At 41.0% G+C, this 25,943-nt stretch overlaps 1 protein-coding gene across 3 annotated transcripts in view; it reads left to right on the top strand.

Moving 5' to 3' along the window:
- Positions 1–25,943, top strand: part of HECW1 (HECT, C2 and WW domain containing E3 ubiquitin protein ligase 1) — a 300,542-nt gene that overhangs the window by 266,734 nt on the left and 7,865 nt on the right. For all 3 annotated transcript variants that reach the window (XM_050891206.1, XM_050891205.1, XM_050891207.1), the window contains exons 23-27: positions 16,353–16,451; positions 17,863–17,992; positions 22,070–22,216; positions 23,610–23,724; positions 24,990–25,188. In XM_050891206.1, the coding sequence (XP_050747163.1) occupies positions 16,353–16,451; positions 17,863–17,992; positions 22,070–22,216; positions 23,610–23,724; positions 24,990–25,188 (690 nt within the window). The remainder of the gene's footprint in view (positions 1–16,352; positions 16,452–17,862; positions 17,993–22,069; positions 22,217–23,609; positions 23,725–24,989; positions 25,189–25,943) is intronic.

Genomic DNA, 25,943 nt, shown 5'->3' with positions numbered 1-25,943 from the left:
TCTACTGACATAAGCAGGAAGAGAGCGGCTTAGTTCTTACAGCTTGTCCATCTCCCACTGCAATCCTGTTCATTAGACATTATGCAGTGGCTTCCTAGCTTTCGAGAAGAAATACAGTCTGTCCTTTGGCTTAGCAGACAGCATGGATAAACTTTTGCTTTAGGAGGCTGTATTTGTGAAGGTGCATTTCGATTTCAGGGCACAGGACCACTTAGGCAGGTTCAAACCCAAGATCATTCTGCCCACACTGTGAGCAAACTGGACACAGGCCTCTTTCTCCAGAAATGGTGTTGCCGTGTTATCTCAGCAGTATCTGAAATAGGCCCTGACTCTTATCTGTTATAAATACTGTCGTTGCAAAGAGTTCAGCTGCAGTTTTCTTAAGTGCTAAATTCTGCTGCAAAAATTATATACTTTGTTTAATCCCCTCATTTTGTTGTTCTCTTCACTGAGAGATTTCAGCATGGAAGAGGCAGATTTTTAAAGGTATCCTGGGCATATAGAACAGCAGAAAGACACCTAATATGATTTTTCTATAGCAGTTAGCATTTAACTCAGAAATCAGTAGCAGTTAGAAACTCAGGATAATATTTCTCCAACTACATGTATCTGTACAGCCTTCTTGTATACAGAATGTTATGTGGGCTTTGGGCGTTTTTTGTTTTCTTTTTTTAGGAAAGAGAAATGAAGTCCCTTGGCCTGCAGAAGGCAATAAATGCTATGAACGAATAGGTTTGTACATAAAGTAGTGTAAATAGGGCAAGATTGCAGAACCCAAGGGAAAGATAAGCAATCCAGTAAGTGCTTGGAAATACTTCTTGAACCTGTTATGGAAATAACTGGCTGAGACCAGCAGTTTATAATTAGCCCGATAGGTTTCGTGATTGGCTTGTAGATATCTAGACATTCTAAATGTTTTTATGCTGTCTGTGTTGACTGATCTCAGCTATTCATGTGTAACCCTGGAGTATTGTATTCAGAACTCTGTGCAGCCAGCTAAGATAGGATTTGGACCAAGCTTTTTAAAACTCAGAGTACGATTCTCCCATAAATGCTTTGTAGGCTAACTTCTCTGAGGGCACTGTACTAACTTGCTTGTCACTATTTGTTGATGAGGAATGGGGTTTTCTGAAGTTCTCAGTCTTTCTCCAACTTTGTTCTCATCAAAGTCAGTGCTAAAACTTCTGTTTCTCAGATTTACTTGATATGATTCCAACAGAGCCTCCTCCCTCTAGCATGCAAGAAATAAAGATTATTTTCTTGTTCCCAAATCTGTTATGAGATATCACTTAACATAGATGGATGAATCAGTTTTGAGAGTCCCAGGGTCACAAATAATTAATATTCATAGTCTTTTCAAAGCTTGATGTTTGATGTCAGTCATGAAAACCACACAACCACAATTGGTTTAGATTTGCAGATTTCTTGAACTGTATGCCTTTTGGTGCTGTGGGGCTTATCATTTATGTGGAATCTACCCTTGACATGTTTTTCTGTATAGTAATTCTGCAAGACCTATCCAGACACGGCTATATTAAGAAACAGGGCTAGCAAAAAAATTCCCTAAAAATTATTTTACGTTTTCTCTTCCTTAAGTAAACAGTGGCGAGTTTGAGATAAATACAACAAAATGCAAAGATGTGAAGTTTTGTTCATATTGGCAGAACTGAGAAATAGACTGCTCTTTTTCCCCTGGCCTAAAAGTTACAGTTCTGCCCCTGTTAGTGGCTTATTTCATGCCTTGCTCTTTGTACAAACAGCATTCTGAGTCCAAAATGAGCACATCAAAGCACAGAGTAGTTGTATGTATGCCAAGTTAAGAAAGAGACATAATGACTGGAAAATATTTCTCATTTATGGAGAAACTGAGATTTAACACCTTTCTTGCAAGCTTCCATTGAATAAGACTTTTTTCCTTCAGTTAACATATGTGCATGCTGAATACATGAAATATAAGTTCTCACACATTTTTAAAGTTAAAAAAAATTATTTTAAATCCCCCTGTATCTGAAGGGACACAGTTATATCTCTCTAGACCTAAGAAGTTTGATGATACACATTTTTATCTGCATGCTACAGGATGTACCTGAAGCTCATAGCCAGAAGAGCTGCTTTTAATCCATGCCAGTAATGAGCAATTCTATCTGATCTAGGTAATGTGTCTAGCTCTTTGCCTGGATGTTTGAAAACATCTTCTAAAATACTGTTTACACCCCTACTTAAGGTAGTTTGCCCTTCTCCAAATAAGTGGGCAAAATGTGGTGGCAGCTGCTATATATTATTTCAGTGAAAAGAATGTGGTTTAGCCCAGAAATAATATTCTTGTCTTTGCTCTTGGTCAGGTGTTTTGGGCAACCGAAATAGGGTGAGTCACTGAAGAATCCTTCTCAAGTTTTGCTCAATATGCTGGGAGACAGAACAGTGGGGAATAGTCAATGTTTCCATCGCAACCTCATGCACAGTTAGAGGTGTAATATTCAGTACAGCTTCATAATACTGAGTTCTTACATACTAATAAATGGCTCCCAATAGCTTGCTGCATTAGCTTCTCACTTTCCTCCCTGCTAACAGTCCTTTGAAAGATTTTAGACTGACTTTCAGTTCCATGCAGCACTGAAGCACTGGGGTCCAGGATGCCCAATATTAGAGGGTATACAAAGATACTTTTTCACTAGGGTGAAAAAGGTTCCTGTCTCTGATTTGAATGACTAAGGTTTGAATTAATATTGTAGTTCTCCTTTTCACCAAAAATAAGTAAATAATAAAAGGTTGGATGGGTAAATCAACCCTGAGAGAAAAAAAATCCTGATGTATAATAGATGGAGGAAATGTGTTTCTAAATTCTGGGAACAAAATATCTAGTTCCAGAGTTTGCATAGTCTCAAATCTTCGTGTGGGTCACTGGTTACTCTCCCTGTCTTCTTCATGGTACATTTTCAAGAGGTCTAGAAAGTTGCTGGTGTATTTTCACTGCATCTCATTCACTCTGTATGGTAACAAAATGATTTGTCTAATTATGCTGTGATACACTGTGGTTTTCCTCAGGTCTTTATTTTGTCTATCATTTTCCATAGTATTTCCCTACTTAGCTCTAGCTAAGCAAAATGGTAAACTGTATGTTTGTTTCTGTGATGATTTCTGTATCATTTTCACCAAACCTGAAGAGTATTATCTCTGTGCTGTTTCATTGTTCATGTGGCTACCAATTTCAGATGTTATGATTTGGCTGTCATCGTAATATCACATAAGTTCTACTTCTTAGAATAAAGCAATTCTCAGTGTTTTCTCATGAACTTTCCCTCCCTGCTGTGAGTACTTCATCTGACAGTGACAACAAAAGTACCGTTGTCTTTTCAGTTCACAAAACATTATGTTCACAATCTGCTGTCAGGTGGAAATCCAGTCTCTCTTTCTCATGTCTTCTGAGTGGGTCAGAGTTTTCCTTCACAGCAGTCCTGCCCTCAGGAGTAATCCAGTAAGGTAATGTAAGGCACCCTTCTTCGAGAGGCAGCACTGTACTCATGGAACAGTCATCTGCACCAGACTTTTTGTCCCCAGATCACTTGCCTGCTCTCTTATTTGACTCACCCCAACAATCCATTTCACATCATCTACTTTTGAATTTTTAGTTCATTGCATGTTTGTAAATGTAGAACCACAAACAGAAATGTGAAAAGAAGCCCAGTCTCTGCATAGAAGACCTAGACAGATAAAACCATTCACAGACATTCATTTAGACATCTGAGGGATGCTAACTTGAAACATCTTTTTCTGTGTTTTCATAGCGAATTAATGACAGCATTTTTTTTTTAACAATTAGGCATTTGTGGACCTTGCTGTGACATTTATGCAGCCAGAGAGCAGTGCCCCAGTGTCACAGTTACCTTAGAGGTATTTACAGCTTGCTAATCATACTTAGCATTCTCTGTCTCGGAAGAGTCCTGTTGTGTTTTGTTTGTTCATTTTTCTTTAAATGAAATTTAATACATTTATTATCAGAACCTTATTAGAAAGTTGGAGACTTGAGTAAAATGTTTTTGTGCAGAACCCTACTGAAGACCACAAAGACGATGATATAGTCAGTGGCCCAGGTCCCTGGAAGCTGTAGATTGATTCCTGGCTGCAATGTCTGAATGAACTCCATTAACTTAATGCTCATTTAGACCTGCTTTGGGGCAGGAGTTTCTTCATTCAGTTCTGGTACTTAACCTTTCTTTCTGCCCTCCAATACCCCTCCTATTCTAGTCCGTGCTGCTGAACGGAGTCAAACAGAAAACTTGCATGTATTTTTACATCATATTCTGCAAGCAGATGCAAGCCTGTTGCGCCCACTCTCCATGCAGACACGAACTTGCTTTCCCTGTGCTCCAAGCCAACTGACGTGGTTACTGCAACGTTGAGCTGAGAAAATATATGCTGCCTCCCATCAGGGCTGATTACTTCAGGCTTGGCACTGCCTCGATTTGCTTTTACGTGTTCTGGCAAGCTTGGCACGTGGGTAGGGCAAGCTCCCTTTGCCTGCGCAGTGCTGTGTGGGTATACCCCCAGCCAAACTCTGACCTTCCGTTTTATTTATTTCATGTAAATGAGAAACCACATAGCCATCACTATCCATCTCAAGCATGCCAAAGAATGCAGGGTGTTGTTTTTCCCTTTTTTTTTTTTTTTTGTTTTAATAAACCCAAGAAGAATCAAGAATGTTGCAACCTCAGCTGTCCTTTCTGCTTAGAGAGCTTGGTTGGGTTTCTTAACCCAGTTTCCTTAGGAGTTGTGCCTTGTGCAATTGCCCTGCCTGTCCGTCAGACAGTTTCCTAATCAGTCTGAGACCTATTTGACAGGAAGGTAAACATCTCAAAGATACTAATTTCCTAAAAGCTTTGTGAAACTTGTGGCTGGGTACAGGATAGATATCCAGAAGAGTGCCTCAGTGAGGGCGGGCCGGTGAGCTCAAGTTACCTGTTCTGTTTGGCCTCTCAACTGGCCAGTTAGCACAGGCGAGCTGACAGGTCCATCACAGGCGCAGGCTGCAAACCAGCTATATCATCTTGCCTCAGGAGCTTGAGGATGTGAGGGAGAGCTGTGAAGGCTCAGGGGAGGCAGAAGGGAGAAACCGGAGGTACTCCAAAGTGTGGGAAGTGCTAGCAGAGATGTGTAGGAGGAACTGGAGCTATTGCAGTGTTCTAATGTAGGGCCATCAGAGACAGATCTATAGGAAACAAAGCTCCATTAATCCTGCTACATGGAGAATTACTTATTTCAATTAAAGTGTTTTTAAAGAAAGTGACAAATTGCCTCATGACCTAATGGGTTGTATTCAGATGCTGACCAGCTCATAGGATGGATTTAGGCACATTCCGTGGCTCTTTATAGAAACAGTGGAGCAATGTAGTCACAGCATCTAAGCAGGAGGTCTGCAAACAGCCATTATTTCTCTCCACTGACTTAAAGTAGCTCTGGGGAATATGTGGCCTGAATTACTTGTTTATCTCTTTAATTTTTCAACTGTTGTGCCAGGCAGCCTACATATGGCCCAATACCTGTTTTACTAAGGGAGTCAGAAAAACAGAGTTTGGTTTTGGGCTCAAGTGGGCCAGTTGTGTGGGTCTACATTTAGGGGAGGAATGAATTTAGAAGGCCAATTTTGTAGCCATCTTGAAGGGGCCTGTTTATGCTAAATGCTGAAAAATCATCCTCTTTAAAAATCAGATCAGATATAGCACCCCAGAGTGGGGCATCCAGCAACATCCAGTTGTTTTTGAAATTGGACAATTACCTCTTTGCCTCAGTTTCCATCTGAAGAGATTTCCTAGTATGTAATCAACTTGAAATCCATTTGGTGTACACAAATGCTCTGAACTGCTTTGAAATTCTCAGATGAAAGGCACCATAGAAAACCAAAGCATTTAATGTTACATTACACTATAAATTTTAATTACTAGCAATATCTTATTTTAAATAAATTATGTTTGCATGAGACATTTTCAAGTACTATTGTAAATCTTCTGGGCAAGAATGATATTAAAATAAATATGCAGCTGAAATAATTTTATAAGACTGTCACTGAAATGCTTTCTTGCTGCTGTACTGTGATCTCTCTCAATGCCTTCTGTACTTAAGTAAACTTTGATTTTCCTATTAAGTTTGATGTATGACTATATCACATAGAGCCTGCCTCAACAGCTGGTTAATTATTTATTAAGGGTCAGGAAGAACTGGAAGATTAAAGGCAAACCAAACTGAAGGAGAAAAAAAAAAACATTCTGCCTAACTGAGCTTCTACAGCAACGATTTTTTAAAAAAAGGTTCTGCTTTATATTTACCTTATTCTTGACTTTCTGTCTCTTAGTGGAGGATTTTTTCAAGTTCTTTTGAGCATCTGAATGGTGATGTCACACGGGTTGAAAGAAGAGATGTCTCTCACAGTCTCTCTTCCTTTTCCCTTCTCTGAATCTCATAGTGTCTAGCACTGCTTCTATAATTAGAGTTTGGTTTGAGGGAAAGGCGGGTGTTCTGTTTTGTTGTGTTTTTACGAAAGTCATCTCTATGTTTTTTCCCCTTGCTTAAGGCCATTTAGTCTTTTGCAACATTGTGGATTAAATTTGCCCAGAGATGGGAGGCTTCACATGAAAATCTCTGTAGCGTCTCCACCTTGCATGTAGTAGAGGAGAAAAGAGTAAAATCCACACTGTCTCTGAGCATGTGGGCCTGCAGGGAAGCATCAGGGTGGGCAGTGATTGTGTGTTTATTTGTAGTGGCGAAAAACTCCCAGGGGTGATGAATGTCCTCATATCTCTTGTTCCACCCACACTGGAATGGCAAGGCTGAGCTGTCACTATGAAGTATTGCTCAGTCATCTTTACCCCTCCTTATTCCTCACTGCGTTTTATTCAGACTTTGGTAAGGTAAAGAAAAGTCAATTAGAGCAGGTGCAGAAATTCCCAAGCTAACCTTTTTTACTAGTAAACACAATTCATACATCAAAAGAAAGACTGCTTGCAGAACAGAATTGTTTTCAGTAAATCACCCAAATTCATTTTGGGTATTTTTGAGTAGAAAAGGCATTTCTCTTTCTGTAGGTCTCTCCCTGCGATATTTTGAAAGTCAGAAGTTTCATTTGTCCATTGAAAATTATTATTCATTTCAGTATGTTACCTTAGTGTTACATTAAAATGCACGAAAAGGGAAAATAAAAGATTTAAATTGATCTGATCTGAATGTATTTAAAGGGAGGAGGGCAATGTCAAGTTTGTCAGTTTGCCCCAACTTGGGACAGGAATATTTTTCAAAATCTCAATAAAATTATGGAGGATGAGAAAAATCCTGACCTGTCCACCCTCTATGAAAAAAAAAAATGTATTTAATAACAAGAATACAGAACCGTAAATTCAGTATCTTGTGTCTGATTGAAGGAAGCTTTTTAGATTGTGACTTTGATTTGCATTCTGGAAAAGACAGACTAGAAACTGGAATTATTTAATTGTATTGGAAAGATTCATAAAGGAAAAGTCAAAAATCTTCTTGGACTTTGGAACAGCAACGCAAATGTCCAGGTCTGCTGCATTCTGCATGCTCCAAGGAGAGGATCGGAGCTGTCAGTTTGCAGTGGTATTAATAAAAGTTGGAGGTGTTCAATGATTTGCAAAACAAGACCTAAAATAGACTGTCAAACAATTAATAGCATGTCTGAATTTTAGCACACAGATTTCTGAGTTTACTCAATTGAGGAACGTTATCCCGAGAGGCAGGGATCGTTAGCTGAATTGCAGCACAGTGCAAACCCAAGTGTATGGCTTCTGGACCGGGGGTAGTAAGTCCACATGGCTGTGCACTGCAGACTACCTGTTTGCAGTTAGATCAAGGATATCTGCATCATGCTTCATCACATGGTATAAACATTCCTGGGTGCTTACCAGTGAGTTTATGATGAGCAGTCTCTCGTGCTTAAATACTCCAGACAGGCTGGAAAGGATGTGCCTCCTTTGACTGAAAATAAGTCAGTTATTGTGGCTTCAGTGTTCGTAGTTAGCCATTGAAGGAAAATGTGCAGTCATTTGGCTTGTGCTTTTATGGCCCTCTTGTCTGGCAGATGACTAAATCTATGGATTTTCCCCTGTAGCTTGACTAGTTTGTTTCAACACATGGCAAAGCTATGGAAAGCAAACAGAAGTCATGCAACGTATAAAACTTCAGCAACTCATGGTTTTACAAAGTGCCCCACCCCCAGCTTTTCCAAAAGGTTCGACTGAGAAATCAAAATCTCTTGATAAAAATGCTCTTTTGATGGCTTAAAAAAGCAACCCATGTGCATCAGACTGAGTTGATCCATAAGGAGCTGATCATAAACTAGAGCTGATTCACAAAATTACGTATCGTTTTATAGAAGGTAAGAAAGTAAAAAATGCCAAATAGACTAAAGTAGTAAAATGGAGCTGGGACTCAGAGGACTGTGATTCCATTGCTACCACTTGTTTTCTGGATAACGTTAGATGAGTCATTTTACTTTTGTACTTAAGTTTTCTCATTTGCCAAATGAAATATTGGTACTGATCTCCTCTGTAAACTGCTTTGAGATCTGCCAGTCAAAAATACAGTCTAGGATCTGGGAATCACAAAATGTAGAGGTTTGTAGTCTTCTAGCCAGTAGTTCATACCTCAGTCTGTATCTCCTCTGTAGCTACAGGGCAGAATTGGAGGAGAGTTTGCCAACAGTCTTACAGGCCAGTGTGTTTTATTCGTTGTACCAGCAAGAGAAGCTAAACCCTCTAAGCAGCCCAGTTCCTGATGAAGGTTAGTGATGTTTGTGCTGCCGTATTTTGCCAAGGGTTCTCCCAGAGGGGGATGATTGTACGTTATGGTCCATGAGGTTGATAGCTCTGCTGGCCACTCCAGCACTCGGCCACACTCCTCCTCTTCTCCTCCAAAACACCACATTCATGGAACTTCTTTGTTACTGGTAAAATGACACATAGCACAGATTTCTTGTTATAGAGAGACTGTCTACTTTATTAATCTCCTTACTAGTTTAAAGACAGAACTGGAAATCAATTCTCCATTTCCTGTGCCTGGAGTCTCTGGTGCTCAGACAACCCATGACGCTGAGGCTGGCGTGCCTGCGATGACTCCACGCAGTGGAAGTCCCAGAGCTGGATTTGCTCAGTTCTTTATCTGCGGTAGTAACTTCTGACACAGTTCAGCTGATGTGCAAGGAGCCAATGCAGCTACCTCGGCGAGGGGCTTATTAACGTGGATGCAGTGCTGTGCAAATGCAGCTGTAACTGTTTCTCTGTGTGAGCATTTACCTGGAGCCACTGTGTGCTTAAACTAAGAAGTCCTCCTGAAAGTAGCTGTTTGATAGATTGTGTTGAAGAGAAACCTGAGGGGATGCTGTGAATTTCTCTTATCTACGTTATCTTTGCCCCTCATTTTTCTGGATAAAGCAGAACAGCCTGCAGCTTTCCTGATAAAATTATGCTTTTTTTCTCTGTGATACAATTAGTCTTTTAACCTTTCCTGACAGTTCTTTTGTGGTGGGTATAGCCAGGATATAAGGAAGATGAAAAGACATTTTGAGTGAACATGCAAAATAGCTAGGTTAGAGACAAGGAAAAGACTTGAAGGATTTGATTAGGTTAAATAAAGAAGCAATAAGGTTTGCATTATCTCATTGTTTTTCAGTTACTGGTAAATTAAACTTCAGGAATGGTTTGAGGTTTAGTTGCTAACTCAGGGTACATGAGCTCCAGAGATTTAGAAGGACATGGATAGTTCACAATTCCATCATGTGTAAGCAATGGCTCTTTTTCATGTGGTTACTCTTTAGTACTGAGAAACAGAAATATTGTGTTCCATTTGCAAATAGATCTAGAAAATAAAAGTAGAGCAAGCACTTAATGGAGTGTCAGTGTTGCACTGGCCTTTTGCAGCAGAAAGTTTATGAACAATTTAGCAATAAACTGAAAGGTTGACTTACATAAACACATTCATCATATGAAACTCAGGTGCCCAGCAAAAGTAAAAATATCTAAAGGAAGGCTGGCAAGAGAAGGCTCACTCCTGTAGATCTTCACCTGAAGAGAAGTACCAGTTCAGGATTTGAAGCCTAATGGAAGTTTATTTGTACCAGGTTGCTTTTCTCTCTGAAAATCAGTTTTCATCCTTTTTTTTTTCTTGTTTAATTTCAGTTCTTGAGTGATGCACTTATATTTCACGCATCTCTGAACACCCTCTTTGTATTTTATGACAATCTGCAAGCAGGCCTGCTGGACTGTTCTGCTTTCCATATACTTTACAATTAGGACTACTTAAGAAAGGCTAGTGCTTTCTTAAATGAGTGTGACAAATTTCCTTTAAAATATAATTAAAGCAGATAGAGTATTATCAAAGAGGGACTCATGGAATATGCTCCTTCATCTTTTGATGCCTGAATGAAATGCCTTGGCTCTGAGTGGAATGTATCCTCTATTAAGTCCCAATAACATTTGCAGGGGCTGCAGGGATAAATCTCTGTAGACTATAACTGTTTAACATCCATCAGTTTCCAGGCTGGAAATCTGCACAAACAGTTGCTCCATGTCAGCACTCCTAAATGTTTCCTTTCAATTTTAACTTGGAAAATGGACTGAGAATGAAGCTTACCTGACAGAATTTTCTGTGGTTTCATAGTGAGGACGTATGGAGATTCCCCTTAAAAACTCAGTAACTGTCTGAAAACCTGGAATGAATTTTGACCATATATGAGATGAGATATGCATTTCAGTATTTAGAACATAACTCAAAGGAGGTTGAAAAGAAAACAACAAAACTTGGTTGGGTGGGTCATTACCATTCCTTCAGAAGAAGTGTACGGGGATCTAGAGTAAGTTCTTAGGTGGGATGCCAGTGTGGTTAGATATCAGAAGAGATGGGATAAGTCATCAGCGCAACATTGGAAGATGCCACGTATAGGTGACCCAACATTGTGTCTTTGTCTCTCTGAGAATTCTTCATATTGGAGATGGATATAAGAAAAGAGGATGAGCCAACAATAATCTTATTACTCCTTATATTGGAATTCTCCTGCAGGACTAATTTAGGAATTATTGTACCTTTTCTCTTTAATATGCTGAGACTTTGTGGACTTCTGTCTCTGGCCTTTGTAAGAGCTATTCCTTTCATATTAATGACACATGAGCTCGTCAGATTCCTGAACTGGAGAATCATTCCATCATGCTGGAATGCCACAGCATCAACCTCTGAGCCTGCAGATATGCAGAGTACATTTGCCACAACACCAAATGACACGGTGGCAAAGAGGCGGTCTGCAAAGTTTGCAGATGCAAGTTGGATAAACAGAACGGCGTTAGCTATCCCAGCCTGCATGGCTAATCTTTCTGACAATAGATCACTTCATGTCATCACATTAGTCCATTCAAATGTTCTGTCATTTATGTGAGTAGGGGTTAAATACGCACACCAAACTAAAGAAAGGCATTGGTTAATGAAGGCTGATAGAGGTGTGGATTTGATCCACTGCCAAGATTTTGTAAAGATGATCTGATCTACTGCTAGGTTATTGCTCTGTAGATGTAGCTCATTACAGGACACGTTGGTCATGTCCTGCACTAAGCCAACGCAAGGATATGTGCTACTAGCATATAGACACACACCTCTGTTGCATATGCCTGACACGCTGCCAGTTTTGCTTAAAGTTCATAGAGTGTGAGGCCAGGCAGAGTTGCTGCAACCATCTGGTCAGCTTTTTTTGCAAAATACGCATTCTTAGAACTTTCTTACATTAAAAAAAAAAAAAAAAAATAAAAATTGTTCTTTGTTTAAAAAGTGCTAGTGATTCCACCAAAATTCAGAAATCATGAATCAGTACATTTTCCTCTGCGTGTTGTCCCCCCCTCCAAATCACAAGATTGCAAATCACAATATTTTAGGCTATAAGAATGGATTTTTAGTTCCTTTAATCAGTTCAGTAGTTTCTGGCCTTCAGTATGCTCATGAGTGTCTTCATAACAATGGAGGTTTTAACTGTCCTCTAAAACAAGCTATACCACAACCTCTGGAACCCATGATGCCTGGTTTCCTACAAATTTGGGTTTTGTGACTGAATTCTCTGTTGTATAAGATGCGTGTTCAGAGTGAAGCCTTTTCTATGACTGGGCTCTTCTAAATACTTGCCCCTTTTTAGATTCTCTGGTATCTAATAATGGTTGAGATTAGGTCCAATCTCTCCCACTGTGGAAGGACTAATAGGCTCTCCAGCTGCATCCACCTGCCAAATATCATTCTCCCTTAGAAGAGCTGCCAAGGGCAGAAATCCTGTACTGCAGTGCAGCCTCATTTGTTCAGCTTGTCTTTCAGGTGGCCAAAAGTTCATCTGCACGATTAAACAGTCAAAGGCTTTAAAGCTGGTGCAACAGAATGTGTAAATTTGCCTTACAGATGAAAGCAAGTTTTCAGTAGTCTCCTGAAAGGAAAATGACGTTTTCAAATTTGATGTGAACCATATTATATTCATCTCTCTTGAGCCCTTTGAATATTTTTTCACAAGCTACTGCATCAAGAAAGGCACACTTAAATCCAGCTGATGTGTTTGAGTGAGATAAGGTTTGCAAGATTTTCAATCTTTTTAGTCCCATCAGGTGCTTCCTCTATTTAGGATTTAAAGTTTCTCATACCATAGCCAATTTAGCCCACAAGGCATGGTTACCAAAGCATCCCCTGTAGAATGATAAAAAACATTCTTCCCCTGTACACACAGATTACAATTTTGTCAAGGTACATCATTCTCCATCTGAATCCATGGAAGGACTGTCATATAAAGTAGAGCTGCATTCGTTCAGCCAGTTAAGAGAGTGCCCTGTAACAAAGGGTCATTATGGGTCCTGCCTTACTCTGCTGCTATATGATAAGGACCAGAGTAAATTAAATTTCCTGTGACTCACCTGCAATTGGAGGAAAATTTATTGCTTAGTTGCTGCTACAGCATATGGATTTGTCTGTCCCTTACACAGACATGCAGTAAGTATGCAGAGAGTCCCACTGAGGAGAACGAGCCTGTTATTTTGCAACAGGCTGTTGTGAAAACAGACTGTTTCAGGGGCACCTGCAGCCTCCAGAAGGAAAGGAAGTTCGCTGGGTAGCGTGGAAACTTCTGCAAATGGGTCAAAGAGTAGTGTTGTTAAAAGCCAGAAAGCAGGTGCACACAATGTCCTTTTTGAGTGGACGAATGGTGTCAATAGGCAGTTAAACCAGAGCAGCTCTCCTGCTCATTAATTCTGTCTCTCGTTCCACCATTTCCTGTTCATTAACTCCCTCCCGCATTTCCCCTCTCTGCCGGAGCGCATTACTCAGACTCAATCATCGTCTCCAAAAGGGAAGGGTGTTGAAAGAAAGGGCCAGAGCAAGACCTCACATTCCCCACCTCTCCCAAGCTATCTTTTCTGCTAGAAAGAAATCAAACAAGCACTTTGCACTTCCTTGGAAAGATAAATGTAAGTCAGGTTTAAGGAAGGTATGTGCCCTCTAGCCAGGATTTACCTTTGTGCTGCTTATTCTGTCAAGAAAACTTGTTTTTTCTGAAGGGACTGTCTCACCTCTGAATCTCACCCATGCTCTAAATCCTTCAGGAAGAAATAAACACAAAAGTCTAGTTTTGTTTTAACTGGCTTTTGTAAGGAGGGCAATTTGTTTCTTGTTGCTTTTTTGTAAGTTTTGATATATTTTAAGTGGGACTCTTATGCTTGGCTGATCGTGGTGGCAGCTTGATGGACTATATGGACACACATGCAGATAGACTGCATAGTCATCCTCTGAGGACAGTAGCAAATGTCTCCCTTTTGATAGGTATCCGTTGACTTACCATGGTCCGTGTTCCTCAGTGCACTGCTGGACCACAGAAGAGTTGCCTATGGTCCCAGGCCCTGTCCAGAATGGACAAGGGGCCAAAGGACCTTCCCTTACACTACTCTTCAGACCAGAGAGTCAGGTATAGTCAGCCTCTGTAGTGATAGCAAAGCTGTGTGCAGGGGAGGAATGGTTTGTGGGCTGGAAAACTCACGTGCTGTGGCCACAAAGCACTGTGTCTGCTGGGGTGATATGGAGCTGCCAAGAAATACAGTCTGTAACATAGCTTTTTATCCATTGTATTGACAGGTACCAGGAATAGGAACATCTTGTTAATTATTTCATCTTCTTTATCCAGACTAGTTAGTACTAGACTTGCTTTCCTACACAGTACCATTGCAACGGCTGGGATTGTGGAACCACAGTCAGGCTCCCACCTTGAGCGAGCCCTGGTGTGTCCCAGAGGGCTGCAAGCGCAAGGCGAGACTGATGGACCACGCAACCTAGAGTTGCTCTGCCCACGTTTGCTTGGGCTGACCCACCGGATTTAGTCCTTTCACACAGAAACGCTGCGTATGGCCTTTGGATGGTTTGATACAGTTCTGCCATAAGGCACTGATTCAAAGTAAACTCGCCATTAACGGCTACCATAACATGTGCTCGTGATTGTGAACACCTTGATCTAGGTGCACTACCCTTTCGTGTCAGCTTTGCATGAATACCCTCAAAGCCGTGTAGAGGTACAGAAGTGATACAAGCAGCAAGGAGAAAACTGACGCTGTTCACACATTTAAGCAATTTCTTAGCAGAAACAGCGTTCCCAAATGCGTGAGACTTTTCTTGGCAGTTTGCTTTCAGCTTCACTCCAAAACGGCTCCTACCTGCCCAGCCCTGCCCAGTCGAGTAGCCATGGGGTAAGCATTGTGGTGAGGAACACCCAGTGCTCGTAGTATTTTCATTCAGCGTTCGCTTTCAAAATGTATAGGGATGGATGAGGGTGGTGAAGACCAAAACCAAAAAAAGCCGACATGCGTTATTTAGGACAAACGGACTTGATTATAGATCCTGAAGGTGCTATAAAACTGATGGATTACAGGCTCGGCATTTCTGGGATTTGAGCTGTCTGGCTTCCACTGTGCTTTCATTGTGTCAGCCCCCCCTCTTTTCATTGCTTTTTGCTGGAAACATTGCACTGGAGCACAAGCGAAGTGAAGCAGGTCCTAACTAGACCCAACAGCTGCCTTTTGTTGCTGCTGTGGAAACAGCTGTAAGGGGATAATATAATCACTCTTCTGTTACCAGTCAGCTGCATAGCATAAGCACCTTTCTTGGATGCAGGGGACCCAGAGGCAGCTCCTGTGGTGATGTAAATGCTAATTGGGCCCACAGCATGCTATTTTGTGCCCCATTTGACATACTACACACTTGTTGTTCTGTCCCATGAGCACAAAGTTGACTGAACGGATATTCTGCGCTGCTTTTATTTACAGTGAGACTCATGTTTCATTCATATGCAGGAGGGGTCTTTGCACTGGTTCCTGTAGCAGAAGGAATGGTTTCTTGGCTTTTTGATCTGTTTCTCATCTTTTGTGCAATAAAACTTTACTGTGATGTCAGTCAGCTCAGGCTTAGAGTGCTTACATTTGGGATGTTGGATTTTTTTCTTTTCCTTTTTTACAAATAAGCAAGTTTTGGATGGGTGATGGGGGCTGTTTTTACAAAAAACAAACTCACCTGGACTGACACCAATTCTGTATTTTTCTGTCTGAGATTACCGATTTAAAACCAGATTTGATGGGAGAATATCTACTAAGTCATAGAAAAAATTATAGAAAGAAAAATTTAACAGCTTATCATCACAAGTCACAGATTGTAATGGGCAGGGCACTATTTGCGTGTACTTGGAGTGGGACTAGGGGTTGTTGTTCTTAGAAAACAGAAAGAAACACAAGAGTATGTAAATACTGAAGACAGCTGAGCATCACCATTAAGAAAGTAGTCTGGGGACAGCTTGCCTGAGCTTTAGATTCTGATTTTAATATGTGTCCTTGGTCACAACAGTTAACTTATTTGAACTTCAGTTTCATCCTATAAAGTTAACTCACTACCCTTTTAAAGTACTTTAAAGCCTCACCTTGGAAAGGGTCATAACCAGTCAGAAACTGGATATACTGATTCACCAAATATCCTTGATAGTATGTTTTCTGCTGAGGTGGAGTATTACAGTATTTCACTGGCTAAATATTGTGTTTGATGGAGTCAGTCAGTATCAGAACATTCAACTGAAGATCACAGAAGGTGAGTCTTCAGAGTGTTTATTGGTTTGGCACAGGAGAGCATATAACATGCCTGCTGCATGTATGGGTACTGTAGGAGATGGATCAAGAAGAGATCCGTTACTGATCAGAGGTAGGAGGGGTGGTGGTAGGTATCTGCTCGGGAAAAAAGAAATAAATGAATAAACGTAAGAAACTGTCAGGAACGTTACACTTCATTTACTCTGCGTTTTTATTTCCCAGGTTCAGGTTCAGCGGTCGTATTCTTGGCCTTGCTCTCATTCATCAGTACCTTCTTGATGCTTTCTTCACAAGGCCGTTCTACAAAGCGCTACTAAGGCTGTAAGTATAAGCGTGCAACCATGCAGAAACAGTGACCCCGCAGTGAGTCCTACAGAGACACAGACCCTTGTGGAGTTGCTTTGAGCACTCTGACCTTCAAGTGCTTTACACTGTTGGTTGGTTGGTTGGTCTGTGATAGAAAACAAACGCATTTTAATTTTTCTTTACTTTCTCCAAGAACTTGCCTTCCATATATACTATGTTGATAAAAATGCATAATAAGTATGACATTTAGGAACACACATGTGAAAGTACTGACCCATAATTCCAGAGTTTACTACTGATGAAAAGTTATCAAACTTCAACTACTTGAAAGACTGAAAAGCATCTTTGATGGAATGAAATAAAATAACAAAAAAAGGAGGGAGGTCATATTAAGAAAAATACATAATTTCTCATGCATCACTGGTGGAGTAGATTTTCATTCTAAAACACAACTTGGGTAAATTAGGAATGTTAATGTAGATATAAACAGTTAATGTTTCTTTTTGGTCTTCTACTGTCTTTTATATTGGTAAGCAGAAGCTAACAGTAACATATTACTTTCAATGTCAAGTTTATAAGGTTAACTTTAATTGACAATCTGTCCTTCTTTAATTAATAGACTGCAGTAAGACAAGGTACATAAAATTTTGCAGCGATAAGAAAAGCCATAAGTCGTAAGTCAAGACTGCAATTACATAACAAAGAGCAGAATAAAGCTTAGCTGAAATAGTTTATCAATTAAGATGATTCCAAATCAGCGAAGATATTTGTCTCAACAGTCCTTTGAGTTCTTTAATATGTATTTATATTTATTTTTTTTTACCAATGAGTATTGCTGGGGTCCAAACACTCGTATCTATATTGTATCTGAGCTAGTCTGGAAATAGCCTGAAACCTGGAGAGCTCCCTGCATCCTTATTGCCCCTTTAGGGGGTTTGAAACCAGACTGCTCGTAACATCCACCTGCCCTTTCAGCAAACAAGACCAGCTCCTTATTAGCAGAAATTTAGGCTGTCTGGTCTGCCTTATGTCAATCTTATGTGCTCACCTCAAGGATGATGGATACATGGAAGCAGCCAGGCCCAGCATGGTGGGGCCCATCCGGACTGAAGGTAAGCATGTGCTCTGAAGTGCAGGGCATCCTGAAGATTCACATAAAATCAAGCCCCAGGGGTGCCTTCTGACAGCAAATAGTGCAGGCAGCCAACAGATTTGGCCTTGAGCCCAGCCATGCAAAGCAGACAGTTGCAGAACTGCTTTAAGAGGGGTCTGTGTAACAGGCTTTGATGTTAACAAAACCAAACGAACACCAGCTTTATGTTGGATCTTCGGCATAAATTTGTTCATGTTCTTAGTAGTAAGTCATCCTGCCAATAGTCGTGGGGTCATATATTCAACTACATCTTTTTTCTTGCCTCGCAATCAGGCCATGTGATTTAAGTGACTTAGAGTACCTGGATGAAGAGTTCCATCAGAGCTTGCAGTGGATGAAGGATAACAACATCACAGACATCCTGGATCTCACCTTCACAGTGAACGAGGAGGTGTTTGGACAGGTGAGCACAGCTATGCAAAACATCTGAAAAGCAAATTTGAAGCTGACAAAGTTGAGCATGATGAACATCTTTCTGTCAGAACAGATCCTTTAGCCTTTCAATAACATTTTCTTCTCCTACCTTCTGTTTCTTTCAAGCCACCTGTTTCAATGCAGATGTTTATTCTTAGGGTGTATAATATAAAATACCAGCCCCCCTACAGGCCTATTGAGCCACACACTGATGAGCATGAGGAATTCTCTGAAGTGGAGTGCAGCTCTTCTCTCCAGGGTGTAGTTCACACAGATGTGGCATTCGGTGAATGCAAGCAATGTAACTTAAAGCTGATGTGACTGAAAGGATGGGGGGTTAGGAGGGAAGAAAAACATTTGGCAGGTGGTGTAAGACCTGGCAGCTCTCACTATTATTTTGTCTGATATCTCCCTGTTAGGTTCTGTGTCTCTTAGTTACCTTGCACCTACTTAACAACTTGGTATGTACATCCATTTATTACGCTTTCTACCACTCAACTCCACCTTAGTCAGAGAATTCTTTGTCCTAGCTCATCTGGATAACTACAGCCCTAAATAGGGTGCAACCCTGGCTTAAGTGCAGACTGGCAGCTAGAACAAGTGTCTCCTGTGGGATTCTTTGGCTTGCACTGAAGCACTGGTAACCCATGCTAGGTTATAACTGTCTCTGGAAAGCCTTGAAGGGACCCAAAGCAGTTTTCAGACCAAGATTAAGGACCTTCAAGGAGATACTGAAAACTAGAGAGGCTGAAGAACCAAGTGCACCAAGTACTGCAGAAGCTCAAGGAATGGAAGTTAACTTGTGTAAGGGGCAGACACACAGTGTCAAAGGGAGCAGAGAGATCAGGTGGAATATAGGGAGAGTGGGTCTTAGCCCTTGAAAATAAAGTTGACAGGAGGAGTTTGCATAGAGCTAGGGTAGCTCTGCGAGCTAGGGGAGAGTTAGACTAGTTTCTGAGGGGAGGAATTCTGGCCCTGAGAGTAAAAGGGCTGCTCAGCTATAAGCTTGAAAGTAACAGAAAGCAAGACTTCAGGGGATATTTTCAAAACTGAATTTAGTCTGCTTATAGTACAAGGTCATGAAGGATGTGCAGAGTCAAGGGTGGGTGAAATGAAGAGGATGGGGCAGAAGAACTGAAGTAAGAAGCCTCTGTAGGAACGATAACACTGTTTTTCCACAGACTTAAATGCAGAGGTTTTTCATGGTCTTTGAGCTGAGAGCTTGCATGACATTCAATTGACAGTACAGTGGTTTCCCTGGAAGGTATGGCTATATAAGACTAATACACAAAGGCGGGCAGAAACACACAGACGTATTTACAAAGACGGATGAGACAAGTTTGTATTTACATTGGAAGACTACAAAGTTTGAATAAGAATCTCAGCCTGAATTGCCCTGATGCATCTGAAGGTAACATTTGGCACACTTGTTATGCTCTCCCCAAAGAAAAGAGCTAGACAGTGACATGGGAGTCTGTTGTGGAAGATAAGAGATGACTCCACAGAGAATAGAAAAAAAAATGACAATCTGTTGTAGATACTGTGATCTGAAAGCAAAAGAACACTAAAAGCCAGATTTTGGTGCCGGTTCACATGTTGTCTAGTACTTTATTTCATATGTACTAGACACTAACCTTGCTAGATCTAGTGATGGGGAAAAAAAATGGTTCTTGCTGTGAATTATGACTGTCAGAATCCAAGACTTCTAAGTGAAAGTGAGATTTTCCCCCTTCTGAAATTTGCTAAGTGCTGACAGCAAAATAACGAAGAAATCGCAGTCACATTTTATGCTCACAGATGGATCCCAGTTGGAAATTCTTGCATGCCAAGAGTATCTGACCACTTAAATGCTATCTGAGCATTGCTTTGCTGGATACATGTGCAAGTGTAGATCACAGTGGGAGCTCTGCTAATATTTGGGAAGCTGGATTTCAAGGGTTAGGTAAGGGAAACAAGAAATAGTGGCTCTTTGAGAAGCTGTGTGGTAGATGGGTTACAACCCTTTTGTCCTGTTTCCACAATGACTTTATTATGGACCAGTCACTACTTCTTTCATTTTTTCTTTCTTGTCTCATCTCTGTTGTGTATTTAGTTTTTAAGCCTTTCAGGCCAAATCCTCTTTCTTGGCACCTTTTTTATTAGAATTTACTACTGAGGAGTTCTAGCCTTCTTGCATACTGGAGCCCAGAGCACTCCTGTAATAGCAAAGATACGATGTCAAACCAAGCATTAGTTTTTACTGATTGCAACTGAATGCCAATTTGAGAATTTCACTTATAAGACAGAGAGAAGTGTCAGTTGCTTGTGACCCTAAGTACTTTCTCATGCTTTTACCCAGTAGAAAGTTCTTCCAGGCCTGTCTCTGAGCTCTGTATGTGGATACAGCCTGTCTCTGAGCCCTGGCAATTGCTCCAGTCAGGTAAAAGGAATGGGCTAGATTGGTTGAAATATCTCCTTGCTACTCTGAATCCTGATTCTGAATTCTAGCTCACAGCTGTGGTTAATGTCTCTATGAACAAGAAATCAAAAATAGGGGCACATTGTTATTGATTGCCTGCCTCCAATTCTAGATAACTAATTGTATTTGAAATTATATGGATAATGAGAAGTTGGAGAAATCACCAGCATGTCTAGGTGTTTGTGGGAAGTCTTGCAGGAGATTTAGAACATCTGGACTTCTTGTTGTGCTCAAAGCTAGACGACATTTAGTCTTTGGTTTTGACAGATGTATCTTAATGCCACGCAGTCAAAGAATACAGCATGTCAGCTGGGCCAGAGTCTTATCCTCCAGATGATGTAGCGTTGCTTGCATAATGGTGATGCAGTGATTTACATTTGGGAATTTAACCTGAACCAGCTAAGAATTCTGAACTCATTACATCCAACCTTACTTGTTCTTGCTGTTTCTCAACAAAGCTACGCATTAGATGACTCATTCAGTGTTTCCATAATTCATAGTGTTACAACAGGTGCCTCAAGCAAAGTGACCTCAATACTATATATGTTGTGTGCTGTCTGTTGGGCTAATAAATAGATAATAATATAAATAATATGTAAATAATACAAATAATGAATATGTATTCATGCAGCTCATTTACTATCTGTGCTAGACATCATTGTTATAGCAGCAGAAAACTGAAGAGGAGAGCAAAACATTCTTCCTTTTAAATCCACTAGATTGAATGTGAAAATAATTGCAAGATAAATATTATTTTCTGTCACATGTAAGAAGGAGTATGTGCTTGCTGGGTAGAATCTAGATTGATTCCTTAAATCCCTTCTCAATCTTAAGCCTTAGTAACCCAAGCCAACTAAATTGACCGTTAAAATGCAATGAAATGCTGTAGCTCTTGGTTTAAAAAAAAAATAAGTTATTTGCAGTACAAACACTTCTCAGGTTTGGATGGCTGATACAAAACTCTGAATCCCACAGTGACTATATTCGTCGTCCGTGCAGGGTGCTATACAGGTCTTGTTTAGGTAGTGTATTGGGAGTATTCATTTTGTGATAGTTTCTTTGGCTATTGGCATTTCTCAGTAAACACTTTTATTAGCACTTGGGGAAGGGTAACACTTGTTGCCTAAGAGACAAGTAGATATCCCTTCCTGCTGGTGAAACAGTCTGCCTATTCCAATACTGTGATTGCCTCTCCATCCTGTTGTTTCCCGTACCGTTGCTTGGATAATCTACAGCAAGTAGCAAGCTGGTATGGTTGTCACCCTCTCTGCAGCTCCTAGCCAGGGAAGGGAGAGGAGAAGGATGAAAAGATGGGCCAGAGTGGTGCATTGTACATGGCTTACGGATGGTGCTCTCCGAATCAATCTTTGCTGGTACAGTTTGGAGTAACCTAAAGGTCAGTCCAGCTTCAGCTGCGGATAAGGCTAGGACTAGGGCTGAGGGGGTGTCCCTCGTTATCCTTTTTGTTTCTACTGCAAATGGACAAGAGGCCAGGAGGCCAGAACTAGAAATACGGCTTTTTTCACTTGCATTTTCAAAGTACAACTTAAGTTTGAAACACAATGTGATCCATACATTGCTACACCACTATTTATCTTTGTTCTGTAGGTGACAGAGAGAGAGTTGAAATCCGGAGGGGCAAATACAGCAGTGACAGAAAAGAACAAAAAAGAGTACATCGAGAGAATGGTTAAGTGGCGAGTGGAACGAGGAGTGGTTCAGCAAACAGAGGCCCTGGTCCGTGGCTTCTACGAAGTAAGTAACAAAATGATGCTCCCAAAGTCTTCCATTCCTCATCTGAATGAGATGACCCCATGGTTAAACTATGCTTCATCGGTACCCTAGGAAATAGCTAAACAGACACAGATGGCAAGGAATTGGAGTGCCTGGATCTGTAGAGACAGGGACCTTGGATATGGCATCTTTAGCATTAAGGGAGAAGTGAAAGAAATATGTATTCTGAATGTGATAAAGCATAATGATCAAGCGTTAGGAAAGATACTGCTTTGCATTCACAGAGCAAGAGAAGTAGGCATTTGCAAATTTTGCTTTACCCTGCTGTGATACAAAAGAAGATTGTGAAGAATTGTACACTTCAGTGAGGAGCTGGTGTGACGCACTGTATCTTTAGGGACTTATTCTGATAAAGCTGGTCCTAGGATGCAGTCAGCTATTACCTTGCTGGTATTCATGGATGCTGCTGCATTGTTGTCCCTGGATTTTGCCGATTTATCTTTGCTGAAGACCTGGATCTGAAAACATCCTTCTGGCAGAGCTGCTGCAAGGACTGCCAAAGACTGGATGCAAACCTGTGGCTTTGCTGACCAACCTATGTAGTCACCTATTCTTGTCCCTTACTAATCATATTCGAATATGTATCTTGCCCTGGCAGCTGTATAGTAGAAGTAGAAGTAGAGGGCTATCTCGCAGAGGAAAATAAACTGAAAGAATGGCAGCCCTGGAAAATGAAACAGCAGATAATGGGCACGCAGAATAATACTGATAACTGATGGCTCCAAGCAGTCATGCACTGACATTTACCGGGGGTGGAAGCCAGTGAGGGTGGCTTTGTAGCTGAATAGGCTTGGTCAGCCCTTTGCTGTAGAAAGGGGTTGGCTAAGTGACTCCATACAGTTTACTACAGTGTGCATACGGTTTGCTAGCTTTTTCTCCCGTGAATGCTGCAGGCCATTAAAGCTTTTGGTTTCACATAATGAAGAAAGTGAACCTCAGCTGCATCTTCAGTGGATGAAGACCTGAGGGCACACCTACACAATTGTAATCAAATTCCAATGTGAAACAAATATAAAATAAATTCTCCATATTACAAATCCAGTCTTTGTTTGACTATCAAAATCACTTGTCAGAATGAATGTAACAATGAAGAATGTTCTGCACAGATTATGTCCTGTCACTTGTATTGTTTCATTCTGGTCAAATCTCATGTGTCATCATTGTTTGCAGCTCAAAACATCAGCAGACTCCCTGAAGAAGAGCACAGATTTATCAGCAGAGGAGTGGAAGTTAGCTGTCAGCATGCAGACTTCATCAGAATAAAGAGCTGGCCATCAGAGTCATAGGTTTACGAGACATTACATCCGCTTTATTTCCAGTCTGAAACTGTGCTTACAAGTGTTTTTTGTTCTAGGTTGTAGACTCCAGGCTTGTCTCTGTTTTTGATGCCAGAGAACTGGAGCTCGTTATAGCTGGCACTGCAGAAATAGATCTCAATGACTGGCGTAACAACACAGAATATCGTGGAGGTAAACTGTCTGCTGATGCTTACTAATATCTTGACTGTTTTCAGTCCAAAACGTGAAAGACTTGGTCCATCTTTTCCTTCTGTCTTTCCTGAGGGAAATGCCCTATTTTGTTCAGGAAGTTTTTGTGAAGAATAACTCATGAAATAAAATAAGTAAGATCTCAGGTTTGGATCAACGGATGTAATAATACTGAAATTGCTTCTGCTACTTCTATCCAGATTTTACCCACTCAATTCCTACCAACTTAACAGGAGTTTTGACTATTAAGGACTGAAAAGGATTTGCAGTATTAGATCTAAAAGTTACTTACTCAGATGACTGTGAATGAACTCCTGGCCTCATTGAAAGTAGTATCACAAGTCCTCTTGGCTTCAGCAGGGAGCTGAATTCAAGAGCTGAATTTCACGGTTCCCAATTACACTTCAACGACATACAGATCTTGCTTAACTGTCCCCTCAGCCTAAACTATGTCAAGTTGGATTTTTTTCCCTTCTCCTCTACTGCTTGGCCTGGTTTTGCTTTAAACGCTGAGCGTGATTTATCCAGGCTGTCTTGGATGATGGATAAATGTGAAATCCCCCAGTTCTGCACTACGAAAGGAAAGTCCCTGAGGTTCACATATCCTCCCCTGAAATACAAGCTTTAAGTCTTTGCTGCTCACTGCCCAGCCTTTGTGTTACCTTGAAATACACAGCTTACCACAAGCACAGCTGGTCCCCGAAGTTATTCTCCTCCTACTTTTTTCTATTTAGCTATTGAAACAGATTCAGCCTGGGTTTATGCTGGCTTTCACTAGCACAAACCAAGGCACAGAGCCCCTCAGGTAGGAAGTTTGCCAGGGAAGGCTTGCCGGCAGCAAACTCCTCTCCATATGTTGAACACTATTGCAGTCCAAAAGAGAATTTATTTGGGAACCAGACATTGTTAAGTCGTTAGGACTTGGCACTGTGTGGCATATCGCAATTGGTCTTTTATATCTCATGCAGGTAACCCCAGTTCTTGCCAAGGGATTTGTGAGAGGCCAATGTACCTCAAATATATATTTGAGTTTCAGGGTTTCAAATGAGTTAGTAATATTATAGTATCCACAGCCAGGACAAGATGAGGGATGGGACCTACTGCTTATCAAGAACGAGATATATTGTTAGGTCAGGATCTTTTCAGTAGGAGATCTACTGCCCCATGCTAGCGGGAACATATTTCGATCTTACACTTCCCACTTAGAGGGGGTGATTTTAATTTCTGTCTCTTGCTTCTTGATTTAGGTTACCATGATGGACACATAGTAATACGGTGGTTCTGGGCAGCAGTGGAGAGATTTAACAATGAGCAGAGACTCCGGTTGTTGCAGTTTGTCACTGGAACATCAAGCGTGCCATATGAGGGCTTTGCAGCTCTCCGAGGGAGCAATGGGCTACGGCGCTTCTGTATAGAGAAATGGGGGAAAATAACCTCCCTCCCAAGGTATGTCCCAACTAGGATACAAAACCAGAAGTGCTGTGAGAACGGTGAGCCTGGTACTTTGTTGCATCTCTCTGCCAGTGAAAGATAATGAATACAGTAAGGACATTTTAAAACAGCAAAGAAACAATTATCAGTTTGTTCTGTAATTATATTCAGAGACAAGTGTTTTCTTTTGCTGCCTTTTTGATTTGCAGGCTCAATTTAAACTACTTTGAATCCTGGGAAATGGTTAAGATAAAGATTTCCATAGGTCCAAGCCTAGTTCTCTTATTTTGATTCTGGAGCAGATCCAGACCAGCAGGAGCCTGTCAGCTGATTCTGTTCCCTTTACTTCCAAAATGCTAGTAAAAACACTTGTGAGTTTACAGAGGTGGAAGCCAGAATCTGTCTCTGAGTTTTGGACAGAGACGTGAGTGTAATCCCTTCATTTGCTCTGGTGGTTCCGCTTTTTCATCACGAAGAAGCTTAGTGAAGGGACTTCAGACCACGTGGTGATAATACTCAATTTGTTACATCTAGTTCAGTCAGCCAACTAGGAGCAAATGAGCCATAATGTCATACAGAGCCAACAGACTTCACAGTGCTTCCCAAAGGAGGTCATCTGCCTTTTCAGAACAAAGGGAGTGGTGCACAGAGGGGTGGTCTGACTTGCCTAAGGCCACCCAAGAGAGCCATGGCACAGCCAGTGATACATTCAGCTTTGAGTTCTGCTCCAGCACTTTATCTGTGACCAGCACTCATCCTTCCTCACTGAA

This window comes from Gymnogyps californianus, chromosome 2 (assembly GCF_018139145.2).
Source record: "Gymnogyps californianus isolate 813 chromosome 2, ASM1813914v2, whole genome shotgun sequence".
Taxonomy (NCBI): Eukaryota; Metazoa; Chordata; class Aves; order Accipitriformes; family Cathartidae; genus Gymnogyps; species Gymnogyps californianus.
Note: the sequence above shows the minus strand (reverse complement) of the source record. Positions and strands in the feature narration are given on the sequence as shown.